Source organism: Lolium perenne, chromosome 5, assembly GCF_019359855.2.
Source record: "Lolium perenne isolate Kyuss_39 chromosome 5, Kyuss_2.0, whole genome shotgun sequence".
NCBI lineage: Eukaryota > Viridiplantae > Streptophyta > Magnoliopsida > Poales > Poaceae > Lolium > Lolium perenne.
The window spans coordinates 128,871,865-128,893,363 of NC_067248.2; the positions used below are offsets into that span (position 1 = coordinate 128,871,865).

General features: G+C 44.0%; 1 protein-coding gene across 7 annotated transcripts; it reads right to left on the reverse strand.

Moving 5' to 3' along the window:
* Positions 1-10,748: 10,748 nt before the first annotated feature.
* On the reverse strand, positions 10,749-13,829 carry LOC127319710 (uncharacterized). 7 transcript variants are annotated; one of them, XR_007862640.2, is made up of 10 exons: positions 13,617-13,814; positions 13,452-13,506; positions 13,172-13,210; positions 13,024-13,068; positions 12,584-12,667; positions 12,159-12,224; positions 12,035-12,073; positions 11,707-11,806; positions 11,098-11,515; positions 10,749-10,945 (listed from the first exon to the last, which is right to left on the reverse strand). XR_007862640.2 is itself a non-coding variant. In XM_051349676.2 (9 exons), the coding sequence occupies exons 1-9, from the start codon at positions 13,742-13,744 to the stop codon at positions 10,767-10,769; spliced, it is 735 nt and encodes a 244-aa protein (XP_051205636.1). In that variant the 5' UTR covers positions 13,745-13,829; the 3' UTR covers positions 10,749-10,766. The 7 variants fall into 7 exon arrangements, 6 of the variants coding, with proteins under 6 accessions (XP_051205636.1, XP_051205637.1, XP_051205640.1 ...); XM_051349676.2 differs by lacking the exon at positions 11,098-11,515 and having other exon boundaries at positions 13,617-13,829; XM_051349677.2 differs by lacking the exon at positions 11,098-11,515 and having other exon boundaries at positions 13,175-13,210; positions 13,617-13,827.
* Between the last annotated feature and the right edge of the window lie 7,670 nt (positions 13,830-21,499).

The window sequence follows — 21,499 nt, forward strand, 5'->3', positions numbered from 1 at the left end:
AAGTTTTACTCATAGGGAATATTTCAAGAGAATCCACATGAACATAACATTCATCCTCCTTTGGTAAGCATGGAGGACAATCAAATAGTGTAAGAGATAAAGAGTTACTCTCATTAGAAGGTTGGCATGGGTAGCTAATCCATTCTTCCTCCTTTTGTTCATCACTCTCCTCCTCTTTTTCATCCAATGAGCTTTCAGGTTCATCAATTTCTTCTTTCACAGGTTCCTGCAAATTGTGAGTGCATTCTTGTGCATGAATGAGTCTCTCTTTATAATCAATGATATAAGGATTATTGCTGTAATGTTCTATGCAATAATCAAGGATAGAAGAGACATAATCTTTAAGGTCCTTACAAACAATACAAGTTTCATAATTTTTAGCCACGAAGGATTCTATCTCAGAGGCTCCCATAAATAAAACAAATTGTTCTACTTCTTCGAACCCAAGATGAATATAGTTATTCCAATGATAGTTCACAATTAAAACTTCTTCACTAAAGCCACATTGGAATTTAAGATGTTTAGTATCATGTTTAGAGCAACAGTTTATATCATGGCGTTTAAGCAAGATTTTAGCAATTGTATTCAATTTTTCTAACACGGCACTCATGACTTTACCCTTTCTTGATTCTCTATAATTCATATATAATTCTATAAGCTCCATACAGGTTGTGGGTTCTTCCATAACAACAGTTTTTAATTTTTCGGTTTTTCAAATTTTTATGGATTTTTGGGTATATAAGAAAAATAAAACAAGACAATAACAAACTAGACAAAAGTAAACTAAGCAAAATAATACTAGACAGAAATAAACTAAGCACAAATAAACTAGACAAAAGTAAACTAAGCAAAACAAAATAAAATAAAAACAGAGAGAGAGGTAGAGTGTACTCCCCAGGTGAACTTATGAGTAGAACTATGCTCCCCGACAACGGCGCCAGAAAATAGTCTTGATAACCCACAAGTATAGGGGATCCCAACAGTCTTCGAGGGAAGTAAAACCCAAATTTATTGATTCGACACAAGGGGAGACAAAGAATACTTATAAGCCTTAACAACTGAGTTGTCAATTCAGCTGCACCTGGAAAAGCACTAGTAACAGGGGTGATGTGAAAGCAGCAGTAATATGAGAGCAATAGTAACAGTAACACATCAGCAGTAGTAGTAACACAGGGCCAACGGCACCAGAAAATAGTTGATACTACTTCTTATGGCATATAGGACCGAGTGAGTATTTGATGGTGAAAGATGGACCGGGGTTCCCAGCTATCTACACTAGTGGTAACTCTCCAATAACAAGTGTTGGGTGAACAAATTACAGTTGGGCAATTGACATAATTATTATAGCATTAAGATAGAACATCCAGTTTATTAATCATGTAGGCATGTTTTCCATATATAGTCATACGTGCTCTCAATGAGAAACTTGCATAACATCTTTTGTCCTACCAGCCGGTGGCAGCCGGGCCTCAAGGGAATCTACTGGTAATTAAGGTACTCCTTTTAATAGAGCACCGGAGCACAGCATTAACACTTGGTGAAAACATGTGATCCTCATATCTAAGCCATCCCCTCCAATTATCCCAGTTGCTGTCACTCTGGGGCATCGGGTTCCGGATATAGACATGTGCAAACAACTTGTAGATACAATCTAAGCAATAATTATAGAGCTTAAATCTAAGATCATGCCACTCGTGCACTAGTGACAAGCATTAAACACAACAAGATTGCAGCAACAATAACTTCACAAACTTTATAGATAGACTGATCATAATGTAACAATTCATCGGATCCCAACAAACACAACACCGATTACATCAGATGGATCTCAATCATGTAAGGCAGCTCATGAGATCATTGTATTGAAGTACATGGGAGAGAGAGTACCAACTAGCTACTGCTAGAACCTGTAGTCCATGGGGAAACTACTCACGGAGCATGATGGAGGCGGTGGCGTCGATGGAGAAGGCTCCAGGGGTCGATCCCCGTCCTGGCAGGGTGCCGAAACAGGAACTTCTGACCCCCGAAACTAGGTTTCGCGATGGCGGCGGCGCTCCGGGAGTCTCTCTGGAGTATGATAGATCTCTCTCGGGTTTTCGCGTCGTGGGGGAATAAATAGGCAAAGGGGCGATGTAGGTGGAGTCCCGAGGTGGGCTCCCCACACGCCAGCGCGCCTGTGGGCCCGGCCGCGCGGCTGCATGGGGAGGAGGCTGTGGGCCTCCCCCGGGCTTGCCCTTCTGGATCCGTGTGTCCCTCGGAAAAATAGGAGGTTTGGCTTTTGTTTCGTCGAATTCCGAGAATATTGCCCGAACAGCTTTCCTGGAACCAAAAACAGCGGAAAACCGGAACTGGCACTGTGGCATCTTGTTAATAGGTTAGTCCCAGAAAATGCATAAAAACATTATAAAGTGTGAATAAAACATGTACGTATTGTCATAAAACTAGCATGGAACATAAGAAATTATAGATACGTTGGAGACGTATCAACCAACCTTGCCAATTCTCTTTCAATTGCTTATTATAATCATGCCAAGTGACAACATTGAATCAGATTCTAGATCAACCCCATTTTGAATTTCACCAAACCTTTTCCAAATTTCAAACCAAGGCCATCAAGAGGTGCCAAATATTAATTGAATCACACCCATAAAATGGTTTGGCAAAATTCAAAATTTAGTTTCATGCGGCCATTATGTCAAACACCTTGTGTGCACTAATCTACCAACTCCACACACTCTAATATCCAGAGGTTTTAAGCCCACACCCTCACCTCTCTGGTCAACCTCAACACCCTCGTGCACCCATTGAGCAATGCCAAGCACCAGAGACCATGATCATGCATGATCATGGCCAGTACCAAACCATGCCAAGCCACCATGCCACTCACCATGCTCAACATGCCATCCTCCCTCTATTGTCCCTCTCACCTTGTCAACTAAGCTCACCTCACTCCCCTGGACACGTTCGTGCCAGCCGTTGACCAAGAAGAGCACAACAAAGCCCTGGCCCGCATGTGCCCAGTGACGTCCAGGCGCGCCAGGATCGGCATGGACACGCCAGAGCGTCGCCTCGCCTCGTCGCTGTCGTCCTCCCCTTGCCCCCTCCTCTCGCCCGTAGCCTCGCCACCAGGAAGCTCCCAGACATGCTCACCTGCCCGCGCTAGCCCTGTAGCCGCCGTCACCATCAACGATCTCCGCCACGGTACAACACGGCCGCACGACGATGACAACCGCCACCGTCCACCATTTTCTATGCCATGACGCTTGTCCTGCTCGCCATGACGCCGTGAGCAGCTCCCTTCACTCGCCCATGCTCCTCCCCCTCTATAGCATCGTCGACGCCACCGCCATGCCCGTGTGCCGCAGCACCTCGCGACCCTATAAAAGGAGCACGCCCCGGCTGCCAATCCTCACACCACTCCACTCCCCTCCTTCCTCTCGTTCTCCTCGACCACTTCCCCCTCCACATTATCGCCGGAGCCGCCCCAATTTCTCGCCGGAGCCCCGCCAGCACCCTGCAAGCTCGCCGTCGATTGGAGCCATCCTAGGAGAAGCCGCCGGTACCAGGAGCCTCGCCATCGTCTTCCACGTCGAACGCCGCCAACGCCAACCCTCGCTGGAGCTCCGGTGAGTCTCCGACCCCTAGGCTCGCCGCGGCCAGGGTATGATCTCATCGGAGACGACGATGCCCGTGCACCGTTTGATCCTGTTCTAATCCAACGGTCCACGCTTCGTGTACCGTTTCGGTGTTTTAATAGGCGCTGACATGTGGAGCCCACTATCAGGCGGCCCGTGCGTGCGAGACGCATAGCTAGGCCGGCCTGCTCCTCTTTTTCTCTTTGGCCCGTTAACGTTTCCCGCCGAAGCCCACCGTTTGAATTTAGTTTAATTCGATTTAATTCAAATTCAATACTGATGCCAAGTTCAAAATTAAAAATAGAAATATCTACTGAGCCAAAATTGATGAATTTTATATTTCTGGAAAGCTTATGAAATTCTCTATCAAACCCTACTGGTCTTAACCCTTGTTTCATTGTAGATCACTTGCACTAAAAATAACAAGTCAGTAGGTTTTCAGATTTCAAACAATTATTAAAAATCAACCATAATGAATTTTGAGTTGATTCCAACTCTCAAAAATCAAATTTCAAATTGTTTATGCAAAAATATGACATGGTTGTTTCATATGATCATGGGCTAGATTCAAATAATGGCTATGTAGTCATTTCTAGCCCATTTAAATTATTTCAAATTTAGAATTTCAAATCTATGAGGTGTAACATCTCATTTAAATCACTTTCTCAAGTAATTCAAGGTGAGGTGATGACATTAGTCTTCATGACCCCATATGTTATTACTTGAGAAAATTAAATCTTTTCCAAAGTAGTATTTAAATTGTATGAGATGTAGTATCTCATTTAAATCATTTTCCCAAATGGTAAATATGAAGTGTTGACTTTGGTCAACATGATCTCATACTTATTATTTGAGGAAATTAATCTTAGTAATTTTTAATGAGAGGAAATTATTTTCCTAACACTAAAGAAGAAAACCCTAGTTTTATGTTGAGTGATGATTGTGATGATGTTAGATCATCTTGAGTGGGCCATTAAGACTAAATAGCCTCCTTCAGTATTGATTGGTGATTGTTACCTCATATCCGTTTATAGGCGCTAGTACCGAAGGCTACGAAGAGGAGGAGGTCTTCTACGACGAAGAAGAAGATACTTTGATCACTGTACCACTAAAGGCAAGCTATTACCAATACAAGCTCCCATACTACAAGCTATACCTTTGCAAGATACTCTTGCAATATTCTTTTGTTTAAAGATTTATCCAAGCCCAAGTTTTTATCTTGCAATCATCTACTTTGTTTACCAAGGCTTTTGTCTTATAGTTGATTTGGTCTAGAGATGGAATACTACAAGAGCATCACACTTAGCCTAGCTGAAAATTAGTTAGCACCCCTCATGACTAGTTGCTAGTGCTAAGGATAAAATCTTGATCACTCTAGATGGGAACACTTGAGTCAAATGAGTTTTGAAAACCTTGGAATGATGAGTCATTCTATTGAAAGTTTTGAAGGTGAATATGACTGTTGGTGAACAAGGTGACTCTTTGACAAAAACTGATGGTTGAGTTTGGATGCGATACCATTCCAATTTTTAAGTACCCCCACAATACCTGAATCTGGATAGGGCTTAACTGGAAACTTATGTATGTTAGTACGGGTTCCCTCTAAAATAGCGTCATAGGGTGTCGTTGCCTATTCGACGGTACCTCGGAGGAGGGATCCTCACGAGGGGGGGAAGAAGTAGGGGCCATAGGGCGGAGTGCACACGGGACGGTGGTACGCGATTTACCCAGCTTCGGAACACCTGCACGATGGCAAGGCCTACTTCTTCTCCCCCTCGTGAGGATCCCTCCTCAGGGAGTACCGTCGAATAGGCAACGACGCTGGCGCGGGCGCCAACTGTCGTTGCCTATTCGACGGTACCTCGGAGGAGGGATCCTCACGAGGGGGAGAAGAAGTAGGGGCCATAGGGCGGAGTGCACACGGGATGGTGGTACGCGATTTACCTAGCTTCGGAACACCTGCACGATGGCAAGGCCTACTGCTGCTTGTCTGGAATTATCTGGGCGCTTTCGCGTTGTTACAATGAGTTGTGGTTGTGCCTCTAGGGCTCCCGGGATCCGGCTTATAAAGGCGCACGGATCTAGGGTTTACATGGAGAGTCCTAGCCGGAATACAAGTTGCCTAACTACGGTACAATATCTTGCCGTGTACGTCAAGGATCCGCCTTCCTCTAAGAACGTGCTGGATCCGGATACTTCATGGGCTTTCACGCATCCGGCCTCCTTCGTAGGTCGGTTGGGATCCGGCTTCCTGTTGATGGGCTGGACTTCATCCTTCAGGATCTACAGCAACTGGGCCGCCCGATGGGCCACATGCCACATCACCATCTGTGGGCCACCCGGGCTCGCCGGATCTAGGCCATGTCGTTGATATACCCATAAAGTATACCCACAACATAGGGGTTATGCCAAGGCTGCCTCCGTTGAAAGTGAAATAACGTGAAATGAGGTGAATGTCCGACCCAAGCCCTTTGCAGTTCCCAGGATGGAGGTCTGCCATGGCTGGGAGGCCAAACTCATAGGGAGAGGTGCATGTACTAGGGTATGTAAATGAAAGGTTATGATTGGTAGTCCGCACACTGAGTGTGATAAATCAGGACCAGTTACCCCTGACGGATTATTGCAATTATTGTGGCACAAGTGTACGACCTCTGCAGAGTGTAAAACTATTCGAATAGCCGCGTCCGCGGTCATGGACAGTTGGAAAGGCCATACTGTTCCGTCATCAGAACTTTTCAAAAAGGTGACATGTGACTGGTGAAATGTGACTTGAATGGTGACTTTGACTTGACTACCACCAAGTTGTGGGGATGACACTAATGTTCCCACTTGAGTAGTTTTTGACACATAAAGAGTCTTTGACTAATAAAGTGTTTATGAAATAAAACTGGCTTTGTGCAAATAAACCTAGAAGCTTAGAAACCATGATTAGAGCTATTAGTACTTCTATTAGTGATAGTTTGCGAGTACTTTAAAAGTACTCATGGCTTTGTCCCTGGCTATTCAAATGGCCAGACTGTGAAGAGGAGAACCAGTACCAGGAGGATGGACAGCACGGCGTCTATGATAACTAGGACTAGTTCCTGGCGTCAAGCGTTACCTATGGAACAGATGGACCGCTACTACGTTTCTTCCGCTATGTGTTATGTATTTGATCCTTAGATCAATTGTTGTATTAAGACTGAATCATGTGATCCTTTGATGTAAGACAATTATGGTTTGTAATGAATGATGTTCTGTGATATCAATCTATTATGTCTCGCAAAAACAATATTCCTGGGATTGTGATGTATGGCATAATAGGCATCTGGAATTAAAAATCCAGGTGTTGACACATCTCATACAAAACCGCCACTCCATCCAGGATATTCCTTCCTTGCATGAAAGCGGTCTGTGATGGACGAACAACATGATCTGGAACCGTATTAAGTCTAATGGTGACCACTTTCGTGAAAATCTTGAAACTTACTTCTAAAAGGCAAATAGGTCTATATTGTTGAATCCTCTCTGCCTCATTAACTTTCGGTAACAAAATTATTTCACCAAAATTTAGACGAAATAATTCTAGTTATCCCATGTGCAGAGCACTGAACAAATCTAGAAGGTCCGATTTAATAGTATCCCAAAAGGTTTGATAAAACTCAGCTGAAAAACCATCTAGACTCGGTGCTTTAATTTGTTACATTCCATTTGGAAAATTGCCTTCTGAACCTCTTCCTCTGAATAAGGTGCAGCCAGAAGGCCATTTTCTTCCATAGATACTTGGGGTATGTCATCCGTTAAGTTCTTGTTTAAAGAAAATGCACTTTCCTCCGGAGGACCAAAAAGACCTTTATAATAATTTGTAATGTAGGATTTGAGTTGCTCATGGCCTTCAATCAGCCCTTCATCTTGTAGCAGAGAGTGAATACGTTTTTTCCGATGTCTTCCATTGGCCAAGCCATGAAAATACGCGTATTTGAGTCTCCTTCCAATATGAATTGGGCTTTGGAACGTTGATACCATTCAAGTTCCTCTTCGTGAAGAAGACTCTATCTGCGCATTGAATTGATTCTTGAGTTCAATCTCTTGCGGAGATAGCGATCATATCAGTATAATTCTGCACATGAAGTCATTTATTATCTCTTGTTTCGTATGATACTCCGTACTTTGGTAAGACAGTACCCAACAACAAGGACACCATGTTTGTGACGGTATCTATACGTGCAAAGTCAAACGTGCGTGAGACAAGTTCTAATCACTTCATTCATCTTCTCCTCGACTGACATAATTATGTGCAACTTCTCTACAACAAGTTCTAGATACCTACTGTGCTAACTCGGGACAATTGGTGAGTTTGGCAAAATCTAGTATTTTCTTTTCTCCTAATACCTGTGCCATCTTAAGATCAGAGATTTGTGAGTTGTTACACATAGATACAGAAGCTTTATCTGACAAGTATCTGGGACTCCCTGCTTTGGTGGGAGCTGATAGAAGCGACTGTTTCAAACATTTTATTGAAAGAATTATTCAGCGAATTAATGGATGGAAGGAAAAACAGTTGTCAATCAAAGGAAAGGAAATTTTGTTAAAGGCCATAGTTCAAGCAATCCCAGTTTATGCAATGTATGTATTCCTTATTCCCAAGGGTATTTGCAAGAGTATGATGGATGCAATTGCTAAGTTCTGGTGGGGGGATGATGAAAATAGCAACAAAATGCACTGGTTTGCTTGGTGGAAATTATGTTTCCCAAAAAATGAAGGTGGAATGGGATTCAGAGATTTCTAGTCTTTCAACCTGGCTATGTTAGCTAAGCAGGTGTGGAGGCTAATTAATGAACCCAATTCTCTATGTGCTCAAGTCCTTCGGGCAAAATATTATCCCCAAGGAGATATTCTTAAGGCGGGACCGAAAGCGGGATCCTCGTTCACTTGGCAAAGCATTGTGGCTAGCCTAGCAACCTTTAAAAGAGGATATATTTGGCGAGCGGGAGACGGTGAGAATATCAACATTTGGACGGACCCCTGGATACAATCTAGCCCAAACAGAATGGTGACCTCAAGAAGGGGAGCTACCTTACTGACTAAAGTCTCTGAGTTGATTAACCTGCTTTCTAGACAGTGGGATGAGAATCTCTTATACTCGATTTTTAATGCAGTGGATGTTGGTTGCATATTGCAAATTCCTCTCAGTCCACAAGGGTTCTCGGATTTCATTGGCTGGGCACTAACGAAACAAGGCGTTTACACTGTCAGATCGGCATATCATGCACAATGGAAATTCCAATTCCATGGAGTTACTTCTGGTTTGTCTCCGGAACATCAGCCATGAACCCTGTCTGGCGTATTTTGTGGAAACTACAGATTCCCGGAAAGGTTAAATTTTTTATTTGGAGAGCTTTACATGGTATCCTTCCTCTTAAGAGCATTTTGGCAAACAGACATGTTGGTACCATTGGTGAATGCCCAGTATGCCATTCGGGGCCAGACGATGTCCTACATCTGGTCTTCACATGTCAAGCTGCTAGGGAGATTTGGCAAAGTCTTGACTAGAACGCATAATTGATGAGGCCATTTCCATGGACAGGTCGGGTTCTGTGTACTAGAGCATCTAATTCGTGCATCTGATAATAATGTTCCAGGAGTAACTACGGTTAAACTCAAAGAGACCATCATGGTCAGAGCCTGGTACTTGTGGTGGATTAGAAGGAGAAGGACGCACAACGAAGCGGTTCCACCGATGTATAATTGTAAATTGTCAATACTTTCCATTACTGCCCATGCAGGTATTCGGTAGTCAAGTCTAGGCCACGGCGGTGAAGCCACTTGGTCAAGACCGCAAGCTCGTACGATGAAGCTTAATGTTGATGCATCATTTCAGGTGGAAGAAGGAGCGGGAGCGATAGGGGCGGTGATTCGTGACTATGAAGGAAGATTTGTAGCAGCAAAAACTATGTTGTTATCACATGTGGCGTCAGGTGCAATGGGGGAGGCGGTGGCTATGCGTGAGGGCTTATGTCTTGCAGAATCTTTAGGATGCTCTCGGCTAATTACAGAATCGGATTCCCTGGAAACAATCCAAGCCTGTTCAGGAGAACAACGCTGGTGGAATGAATGTTCAGCTATATTCGCTGATTGTGTTGACAAAGTGGTTTCCATCGGTGAAGTTTCTTTCAAGTTCTGCCCAAGAGAAGCAAATCAAGTGTCTCATGAGCTAGCTCGTCATAGTTTTGATAGTAAAAGCTCTTGTACTTGGGACGATGATCCCCCTAGTTTCCTCTTAGACAAGCTGTTAAATGATGTAACCAAACTTTGATTTTGTGGCGGTAAGTTTCAGAAGCACTCTTTTCCTTACCAGGGTACCTAAGGGGACTGGAAGATTTTTAATGAGGCGGCTTGCTAGCTTAATATATGATGAGTTTCAAAAAAAAAAGTGCAGCCAGTTAAGTGCTTGCACTTGTTTGCGTCAATGGCACTCAAGTTTCTACTTGTACGATATCGACTTCGACATGCTTTGTGGTGTCTTTCATGCAAATCTTCGGAGGCTCTTCCCTGCCGACTCACTTGCCCAAACCTGCCGCCTTTGGGGCTTTCCATTGCGAGCCATCGATTTGTCCCTGTTCGATGACTCCCGCAACATGACCAATGATCAATAATCCGTTGGTCATCCACAATTGTACATCGCCTCCAAGGATTCATGCCTCGGGGAAATTAAGAAGGACCTGACCGCCTGCCGAACAAGGAACAAGTTTAGGTCTTGCCTCATGGTTCGACATTCAATATTTTGATAGTATAGGTGTTCTTATATTTTCTGTATAGTCGGTTGTACTTTACAAAACTTGAGTTTGACTACATCTATATATAGTTAATTTAAGATGGAGCGGCAGTGGACATGGGTTCGATTTCATACTAATTATCAAAGCGCAAATGGCGAAAAAAGTTCTAATCCTCCTAGTTGGCCCGCAATTGTCCCAAGAAACATACTCTCGAATTCTCAATATGCACAATATTCTCTTGGTCTTGGGTCTAATTGTTGCATCGGGCAGATCCTTTACCATGTTTATGCACTTGGAACAAGTTTGGTTGGGATTGGTGTTTTCGTCGAACGTTTCGGCAAGTAATATGGTGATGGGCTTGGTGATCGTGGTGATTTTATTGCGGGATTCGGAAGCAAGTCCTTGGAGAACTCATGACGGCGAGGGCCTCAATACAAGCAAGATAATTTGTCAAACGCGCTGCTGTCAAAATGCTGCCACAGTTCATGGGCTCCCCTACTGTGGTCTCTCGTCGCCTTGGCGGTACAAACCTCTCCATCTGTCCTAGGCACACTTCTGCAAATGTAGAGAAAATTCCTTATTTGACACCGGCCAAAAATGTTCTTCCTTGTTTGATAAGGGAAAATAAAATCTTCTATTTGAAACTGGAAAATAAAATCTATCCTAGGCACACTTCTGCAATGTATCTACCAGACTAGACGACTGACCAAATAACAGAACCTTGCAATCCTCCATTCTATTCTTCCTGCTAAGGTCCTTCTTGTTAGCACATGATTTTGGTGAACTCTTGGAACGTGCTGCATAAGTACTTCTACCAGGGAAATAAAACCACTTCTTCCTATGAAAAAAGAGATTAACCATTTCTGTTCTAGCTTTTGACCAAACGTAGTTCAGATGCTATGCTGTATCCAACAAGTACTCCGTGTCGCCATTTTCCGGACTGCATTGCTTGCAAAAGGTTTTTGGTTTTGCCTCATCTTCCTGACTTCGATGCCTGTAAAGTGGCCTGATTTGCGAGCGCTGAAATTCCAATAAAATTCCTTTCTCCGATCAATTGTTTGTCGAAAATAGCATCTGATAGCACCACTGCAGATGCCCCTGCCTCCATGTATGATTTGATCGAACCTATCGAGAGGGGCCATAGCATCAGAGTGAATAATGTCATGCAGCAAACCAGACGTTGCACTTTGAGTAAGTTGGGTTATAAATTTCTTTGTGGCTAATTTAACGAGTCTTGTTATTTCTATAGCAAACACTGTGATTCTGTACTAAGGCGGCAATGGGCATAGGGTTAGATATTTGTCAAGGCCACTTACCTATGGTAATTCCCTGAGAAGCAACCATGGGTAGAAGAGGGAATGGTTTCTTCAGAGCAGACATATACATCTCTCCACCCATCACTGAAACTGGATACACCTAATCAAAGTAGCCCACACAAACCAAGTAGTGTCAGATAGCCTATAAACATAATCATGAACTAACTCATTTATTCAACACAAATCTAAGTACCACATTTTGCTGATTAGTACAGTCATAATGATTGTAGAAAAGTGCACTGTTTAAAAAGTTATCATCTGAATATATTATTAATGGTCTGACCTGTTTATATCATAACTACAAGAAGAGAGGTATAAGTCATGAAACCTTAACAACTTCGGCACCAGCATCGCGAGCAGATATAACCTGCAGAAAAGCAAATACAATGAACCTAATCAGAACTGCACCAATTAATTTCGATGAAACCTGGTATGTGGCATGTGGTACATACTTCAGTTGGTGTCAGCACTCCTGGAATATATAGAACTTCACTTTCTTCGAGATCACGGAGTATTTCCTTAAACAATACAATGTGAAAGAATCAATAAGCACATGTATATGTTTACATTGACATACTGTATAAGTATATAGGATACAAACAGTATTGTCACTGAATATACAAACAGTATAGTCTTTTAACTCAAATTAAGGGATCAAATTTTCAGAATCAAATTACAGGCACCCTAAACTACAAGCCTACGATGATCTCTGATAGCAAAATATGTAAAACAGCTACTGCGGAGACTTGTGCCGGAACATCCACTTTACATTGACGAACTGTACAGAGAATGTCCATGGTGATGTATATAAGTAAAATACTACGGGAAAAAACATGCGCATTTCTACAGTATTAGAAATGAAATAGTACTGACTTACCATGACTGTGCCAGGACTCATGAGAAACTGAGCACCAGCTGTAATGGCTTTCTTTGCATCATCAGCATTTAGGACCGTGCCAACCTAAGTACAAGGTGCATAAAGATGAGAAACTTAACATTTGTTGTTGATGGTTGGCATAACTGGGATTGTGCACGCCAGTTTTGGTGGAGTAGTAGGTTGAGAGTATCACTTTGAAGAAACACGTTGGGGGCATTGCCACACTCACAAGTCAGGTTTGAAAGTTGAGACATGAAGACTGTAACAACTACGGACCTGTTACTTGGTATCATATATGTAAGGTTATATAAAAAATGATAATTATTCCAATACAAATAAAATAGTACTTCTGGATGACTGTTAACGGATTACAGATGACAAGTCATACGTTCAAACAACAACGATGCCAAAACGTATGAAGAGTAATTCCAGAGACTCACCCCAAATGTCAAAGAAGGGTAACTCCTCCGAAGATCCTCAACAGTCTGCAAGAAGAAAATTTATCAATCAATCGATCAGCTAAAGGCTAGCCAGCACCACTGATCATGGGAAAAGAGAAAAATTGCAGAAGAATGGTAAGATAACAACAACCTCTAGCACCCCTGGAGTGGACATCACAATTTCTAGCTGAACAACATTGCACGTGTCTGTTAGCACTAGGGACGGGTAATGAAACAACAATATTACAATAGTAGTAGCATGTAAAGAAAAAGATTAGCATGGATGGTTCCTCCAAATATAACATAGAGAGACAAGCTCATCAGCCAACAGGCAGTAATCCTCCTTTACGAGCAAACAGCATATCCAGAGCATCCTACAAATCTAGGCACCCAGCAAACCAAAGAAGGCATTTGAGCAATTGACTCACCACGGAAACGCCACCGCGAACGGCCGCGTGGGCCGCCTGCCTCGCCGTCTCTGCGCTGCAAGGGAGCCACACAAGTAAGAGCGGAGAACGGAAGGGTCAGGCAATCCTTCGTCTTTGCTCTGGTGAGGCCGGCAGAAATTGGGTGAGGCTGGGCATTTTGCTTACTCTTTCGCGCGGAGGCAGGCGATGAAGCGCGAGCGCAGTATGGCGGCGAGCGCCTTTTGTGGGTGCGGCGGATCTCGCCGGCGAGGCTGAGAGGCGGGAAGAGGCAGCTGGGCTGCGGCGACAAGCATCCTGCTTCCTGGAGCGAGTGGCACCAGCCGACCAGTGTATAGTTGTAGACTTAGTAGACTTTTCGTCAGATAAGCTTGCCCGACCCAAAATTTTCCCTTTTTTTTAGCCCGTTTGGTTGTTCATGGAAAAAAAAACATTGAGCATTGGGCGTACGAATAGATTGTTGAATCACCTCTCTAAATTCGTTTCGCAAACGGTAAACAAAATTGGACGCGCACCGGCGCTTCCTTAATCATGCATGTATGAACGGTCTGGACTTTCAGTACGCTGTGAAAACAAAACATACTCTGTTCTTGGTGGCCTATCAAGAGATGATTCATCGCGGGCTGATCGCCGGTAGACGTCATGCAGTGCGCAGCGCGCACCGGCAGAGGGGGCAGACGCAGCTGAGGGCATGATTTATGGGGCTAGTATGTTGTGGTATCCCATGTTCAAGAGCTAGGAGCATCTCCAGTCCGGGCCCTAAAAGTATTTTCAGTCGCGTCTCTCAAAAGGACCACAAATCACGTCGGATCAAGCATTTGTGTGATGTTGTTGCTTGGTGCCGTATTTGAGGGCGCCGCTGCCCAGTCGCGCTCCCCAACGATGCTCTATTTTTTTGTTAGAGTATTCGAAAACACAATCATTTTATTAAACATAGCATACAAATAAATATGTTTGCTAAAATTATTTTTAAATTAAAATATAACAAACAATAAGAAACTAAATAAACATAATAAGTTGGGCTAGATCAAGGCGTCGTCGCATTTTTTGATAATTCTTTGACTCTACATAGATGCTCAACGAGATCATGTTGAAGTTGCTCGTGAACATTGACGTCACGGATCTCTGCGTGCATGTCGAGGAAATCAGCAAAATCTGCAGTTACGATCAACCTCCGCAAAAGTGCACTCACACTCATAGGGACCAACATGTATCCTGACACGATTCTTGCGGTCATCCTCGAAGATCATGTTGTGCACGATCACACAAGCCTTCATCACCTCCCACATTCGATCGTGATACCAACTTAGAGCAGGGTACCGAACAATAGCAAATTGAGCTTAAAGCACACCAAATGCCCGCTCGACATCCTTCCTGCAAGGCTCCTGTCGCGAAGCAAAGTGTCAATTCTTCTGACCTCATGTCACCGGGATTATTTTGACAAAAGTCACCCATTTTGAATATATACCATCGACTAGATAATAGCCTTTGGTATATTGGTTGCCATTGATCTCATAGTTGCATGTGGAGCATGACTTTCCACTAGTTTGCTGAACACTGAAAACCACTGCAACACATTGATGTCATTGTGTGATCCTTCCATGCTAAAGAAAAAAATTCCAAATCCATAGGTTATAATCTGCCACAACGTCAAGCACCACATTGCAATATCGTTGACGCTCTTTGTATATACCTTGCCAAGCAAACAGGCAGTCCTTTCATGACCAGTGTATACAATCGATGCTTCCAAGCGTCCCAGGGAATCCTTTCGCTACATTTTGGGTCATGATCCTTGCAGTCTCTTCTTCAGTTGGCTCTCTCAAGTAGTATTTGCCAAACTTTCCCACCACAGCTCGACAAACTTATACATGCACTCAATGGTAGTAGACTCACTCATACGAAGGTAGTCGTCCTATGTATCGGCAGGTGCTCTGTATGAAAGCATCCTCATGGCGGCGGTGCACTTTTGAATCGACGAGAACCCGACTGTGCCAACAACGTTGTGCTTCAGCTTGAAGTAGGGGTCGAACTCTCGAACATCGTGGAGGATATTCATGAACAAACCTTTGCTCATCCTATACTGGCGCCGAAAATTTTCGGCATGTGTTGCGCCATCTACAAAGTAGTCGTTGTGCAGCATGGTATGCCCCTCCATCCTCTGTCGGGGCTTCGACTTCTTTCTTCCCGCCTTTTAAACACCGCGGTGCGGCCTCTTCCTCTTCTCCGTGTTGGCGTCAAGCATGTTTTGGAGGGACACGATGATCGACAAATGCTCCTAAAGGTCGTCGTCGAAGGCTTGCTCGTACTCCATCATTTGGACGATCATATCGTCCTCGCTATCCCTGTCTGAAGCAAAACAAATGGTTAAAATTCATCCGCGGAAGAGGAGGCAATGAATAGTGACATGTCGCGCCTACCAGACAAGCCACCGAACACCTTCTCTGTGCGGAGGAGGGGCGGATTTTCCGGCGTGTTTTGGGACGCGTTGGCAAAGCGGCGACGGTGAAAAGGACTGCGACGGAGCTAGCCGTCACGATGGGGCCCGACTCAGGAGAGATTGAACGTCGAGATGGCCGGCAAATCGAGCGGCAGCGGAGTTGTGAGAGGCACGGAAGGGGAGGCGCGACGAGAAATAAAAGGCGGGAACCAATCGTTCTATATTTGGTCACCGACAGGTGGGTACCCACCTTGTTTTTCGCTCAATCCGGCGCGCCCCAAGCATCCCCTATGGAGCAGGGACGGGCTCGGGGCGCTTGACAACGTATTGGGCCACGCCGGGCAAAAAGGGCCTTTGGGGCGCGCGACTGGGGCAGATAAAATGTCTGGCGCGCCCCAAAAACCTTTGGGGCCGCTTGTGATAACCCGGTTTTTTGGTTATTAATTAATTTGTGTTAAATGATAATTTGCTATAGATTATCTTGTTTAGCTAAATTAAAGTGTTCAAATAAGATGCTAATCTTTGCATGCAATAGAAGTTAGAGGTGTAAATCATAAACCGGAATTGTTTATTAGTGATAGCTAGAAATACTAATGCATGTCGATGGAGCCACATGATACGTATTTGTGCATTGAGCCATGCAAGCATGACCTGACTAACCAGTACCGTGTGCTATTTGATCAAAAAGTGGTAACGTGGCTGAGTATTAGAGAAGCTTGAGATGTGGTGGTCAAATTTAGTCGGCAAGGCTCCTGCCTGGACTTTGTGCATGGCTATCAACCTGTGGGTGAGTGACACGTGGGTGGAGTGATCATTGACTCAGCAGGAGGGGCAACTGCTAGACAGTTTTCAGTCGGCAGCTCGAGGAGTCTAGCGACAGCGGCCAGGATATTTATTCGGCAGTCTCACAGAGGATCAGCTCCTATAAATACCTTAGCACTGCTGTTTGGGAGATACTCCGTACTAAACATTGATAGACCGGCACAAAGCACTACGGGAGTGGGTGAGGAAGACAGATGCGCATGGACGCCGAGAAGGAAATATGGAGAAAGATGCTGGCTGCTAGATACCGAGAAGAACTAACCTTAGAGCATCTCCAGTCGCGTCCCCCAAACCACGCCGGATTGAGCGTTTGGGGAACGTGTTTTGTTCGTGCCGCGTTTGGGGGACGTCGCTCCCCAGCCGCGTCCCCCAAACGCCGCCCCCAAACATTAAAAATACTTTTTTTAACACATAAACCATTTATCAAATGTAGCATATGAATAAAAATGTTTGCGAGGATTGTTTTCAAATTAAATTACAACAAACAATAAAACAAGTAATCAAATATAATAAATAGGGCTAGATGCTACATCAAGGTGCCACAGTATTTCCTTTGATCCTCCACAAATGCTCAACGAGATCAGCTTGAAGTTGATCATGAACATTGCTGTCACGGATCTCTGCGTGCATAGCGAGAAAATCAGCAAAATCTGCAGGCAACTCATGATTAACCTCCGCAAGAGGGCCTTGACACTCATAGGGACCAACATGTGACCTAACATGATTTTTGCGGTCATCCTCGATGATCATGTTGTGCATGATCACACAAGCCTGCATCACCTCCCACATTTGGTCGTGAGACCAGCTTAGAGCAGGGTACCGGACAATGGCAAATTGTGCTTGAAGCACACCAAATGCCCGCTCGACATCCTTCCTGCAAGCCTCCTGTCGTGTAGCAAAGTGAGAATTCTTCAGACCTGATGGATTCGAGATTGTTTTGACAAAAGTGGCCTATTTTGGATATATACCATCGGCTAGATAATAGCCTTTGGTATATTGGTGGCCATTGATCTCATAGTTGCATGGTGGAGCATGCCCTTCCACTAGTCTGCTGAACACCGGAGACCGCTGCAACACGTTTATGTCATTGTGTGATCCCGCCATGCCAAAGAAAGAATGCCAAATCCACAGGTCATAATCTGCCACAGCTTCAAGCACCACACTGCAATATCCATGACGCTCTTTGTATATACCTTGCCAAGCAAACGGGCAGTTCTTCCATGCCCAGTGCATGCAATCGATGCTTCCAAGCATTCCAGGAAATCCTCTGGCAGCATTTTGTGCCATGATCCTTGCAGTCTCTTCCTCAGTTGGCCCTCTCAAGTAGTATTTGCCAAACTTTCCCACCACAGCTCGGCAAAACTTGTACATGCACTCAATGGCAGGACTCACTCATGCGAAGGTAGTCGTCCTGTGTATCGGCAGGTGCTCCGTATGCAAGCATCCTCATGGCGGCGGTGCACTTCTGAATGGACGAGAACCCGAGAACGCCTACAGCGTCGAGCTTGAGCTTGAAGTAGGGGTCGAACTCTCGAACGCCGTGGAGGATATTCATGAACAGCCCCTTGCTCATCCTGTACCGGCGCCGAAAATTGTCGGCATGTGTTGCCTCATCGGCGAAGTAGTCGTTGTGCAGCATGGCATGCCCCTCCATCCTCTGCCGGGGCTTCGACTTCCTTCTTCCCGGCCTTGATCCTCCGCGGCGCGGCCTCTTCCTCTTCTCCGCCTCAGCGTCAAGCATGTCCTGGAGGGACGCGATGATCAGCAAATGCTCCCGCAGGTCGTCGTCGAAGGCTTGCTCGTCCTCCAGCAGCAGGGCAACCATCTCATCGTCGCTGTCCATGGCTAAAGCAAAATCAATGGTTAAAATTGCGCCGAGGCAGACGACGCAACAAACAACGGCCAATCGCGCCTACCTGGCAAGTCGTCGAGCACCTTCTGTGCGTGGAGGTGTGATACGTCTCCGACGTATCGATAATTTCTTATGTTCCATGCCACATTATTGATGTTATCTACATGTTTTATGCACACTTTATGTCATATTCGTGCATTTTCTGGAACTAACCTATTAACAAGATGCCGAAGTGCCGATTCTTTGTTTCTGCTGTTTTTGGTTTTAGAAATCCTAGTAACGAAATATTCTCGGAATTGGACGAAATCAACGCCCAGGGTCCTATTTTGCCACGAAGCTTCCAGAAGTCCGAAGAGGAGACGAAGTGGGGCCACGAGGTGGCCACACCCTAGGGCGGCGCGGCCCCCCCTTGGCCGCGCGGCCCTATGGTGTGGGGCCCTCGTGCCGCCTCCTGACCTGCCCTTCCGCCTACTTAAAGCCTCCGTCGCGAAACCCCCAGTACCGAGAGCCACGATACGGAAAACCTTCCAGAGACGCCGCCGCCGCCGATCCCATCTCGGGGGATCCAGGAGATCGCCTCCGGCACCCTGCCGGAGAGGGGAATCATCTCCTGGAGGACTCTACGCCGCCATCAACCTTCAACGTGCTTCTTGGCTCCTCCTGGTTCGATAAACCTTGGTTTCTTTCTGAGGGAAAACTTGCTGCTGTGCGCATCATACCTTCCTCTTGGGGTTTCCAACGAACGTGTGAGTTACATGCCATCAAGCTCTTTTTCTGGCGCCGTTGCCGGGGAGATCAAGACACGCTGCAAGGGGAGTCTTCACTTCTCAATCTCTTTACTTTGTTTTCATCTTGCTTAGTTTTATTTACTACTTTGTTTGCTGCACTAAATCAAAATACAAAAAAATTAGTTGCTAGTTTTACTTTATTTGCTATCTTGTTTGCTATATCAAAAACACAAAAAAATTAGTTACTTGCATTTACTTTATCTAGTTTGCTTTATTTACTGTTGCTAAAATGGCCAACCCTGAAAATACTAAGTTGTGTGACTTCACAACCACAAATAATAATGATTTCTTATGCACACCTATTGCTCCACCTGCTACTACAGCAGAATTCTTTGAAATTAAACCTGCTTTACTGAATCTTGTTATGCGAAAGCAATTTTCTGGTGTTAGTTCTGATGATGCTGCTGCCCATCTTAATAATTTTGTTGAACTATGTGAAATGCAAAAGTATAAAGATGTAGATGGTGACATTATAAAATTAAAATTGTTCCCTTTCTCATTAAGAGGAAGAGCTAAAGATTGGTTGCTATCTCTGCCTAAGAATAGTATTGATTCATGGACTAAATGCAAGGATGCCTTTATTGGTAGATATTATCCCCCTGCTAAAATTATATCTTTGGGGAGTAGCATAATGAATTTTAAACAATTAGATACTGAACATGTTGCTCAAGCTTGGGAAAGAATGAAATCTCTGGTTAAAAATTGCCCAACCCATGGACTGACTACTTGGATGATCATCCAAACCTTTTATGCAGGACTGAATTTTTCTTCGCGGAATTTATTGGATTCAGCTGCTGGAGGTACCTTTATGTCCATCACTCTTGGTGAAGCAACAAAGCTTCTTGATAATATGATGATCAACTACTCTGAATGGCACACGGAAAGAGCTCCACAAGGTAAGAAGGTAAATTCTGTCGAAGAAACCTCTTCCTTGAGTGATAAGATTGATGCTATTATGTCTATGCTTGTGAATGATAGGACTAATATTGATCCTAATAATGTTCCGTTAGCTTCATTGGTTGCACAAGAAGAACATGTTGATGTAAACTTCATTAAAAATAATAATTTCAACAACAATGCTTATCGGAACAATTCTAGTAACAACTATAGGCCATATCCTTATAATAATGGCAATGGCTATGGTAATTCTTATGGGAATTCTTACAACAATAATAGGAACACACCCCCTGGACTTGAAGCCATGCTTAAAGAATTTATTAGTACACAAACTGCTTTTAACAAATCTGTTGAAGAAAAGCTTGGGAAAATTGATATACTTGCTTCTAAAGTTGATAGTCTTGCCGCTGATGTTGATCTTTTGAAATCGAAAGTTTTGCCTAATGGAAATCATCATGACAAAATTACTACTACAGCAAATGCCATCCAAGTTAGAATTAATGAGAATATAAGATTAATGGCTGAACTGCGTGCTAGGTGGGATAGAGAAGAAAATGAAAAACTAGCTAACGAGAAGAATGTAGCTAAAGTTTGGACTATTACCACCACTAGTAATGCTAATGCTACACATGTTGCTGCACCTCCTACTAATAATAATAAAAGAATTGGTGTTAGCAATGTTTCTACTTCTAATGCAAAGCGCGAGAAACTGCCTGAAACTGCTAAAACTGCTGAAACTGCCTGTGATAAAACTGCTGAAATTTTTTCCAACATTGGGGATGATGATCCCATTGCTTTAGATTATAATGGTTTGAATTTTGATGATTGCCACATCTCTGAAGTTATAAAGTTCTTGCAAAAACTTGCTAAAAGTCCTAATGCTAGTGCTATAAATTTGGCTTTCACGCAACATATTACAAATGCTCTCATAAAAGCTAGAGAAGAGAAACTAGAGCGCAAAGCCTCTATTCCTAGAAAGCTAGAGGATGGTTGGGAGCCCATCATTAAGATGAAGGTTAAAGATTTTGATTGTAATGCTTTATGTGATCTTGGTGCAAGTATTTCCGTTATGCCTAAGAAAATTTATAATATGCTTGACTTGCCACCGCTGAAAAATTGTTATTTGGATGTTAATCTTGCTGATCATTCTACAAAGAAACCTTTGGGGAAAGTTGATAATGTTCGCATTACCGTTAACAATAACCTTGTCCCCGTTGATTTTGTTGTCTTGGATATTGAATGCAATGCATCTTGT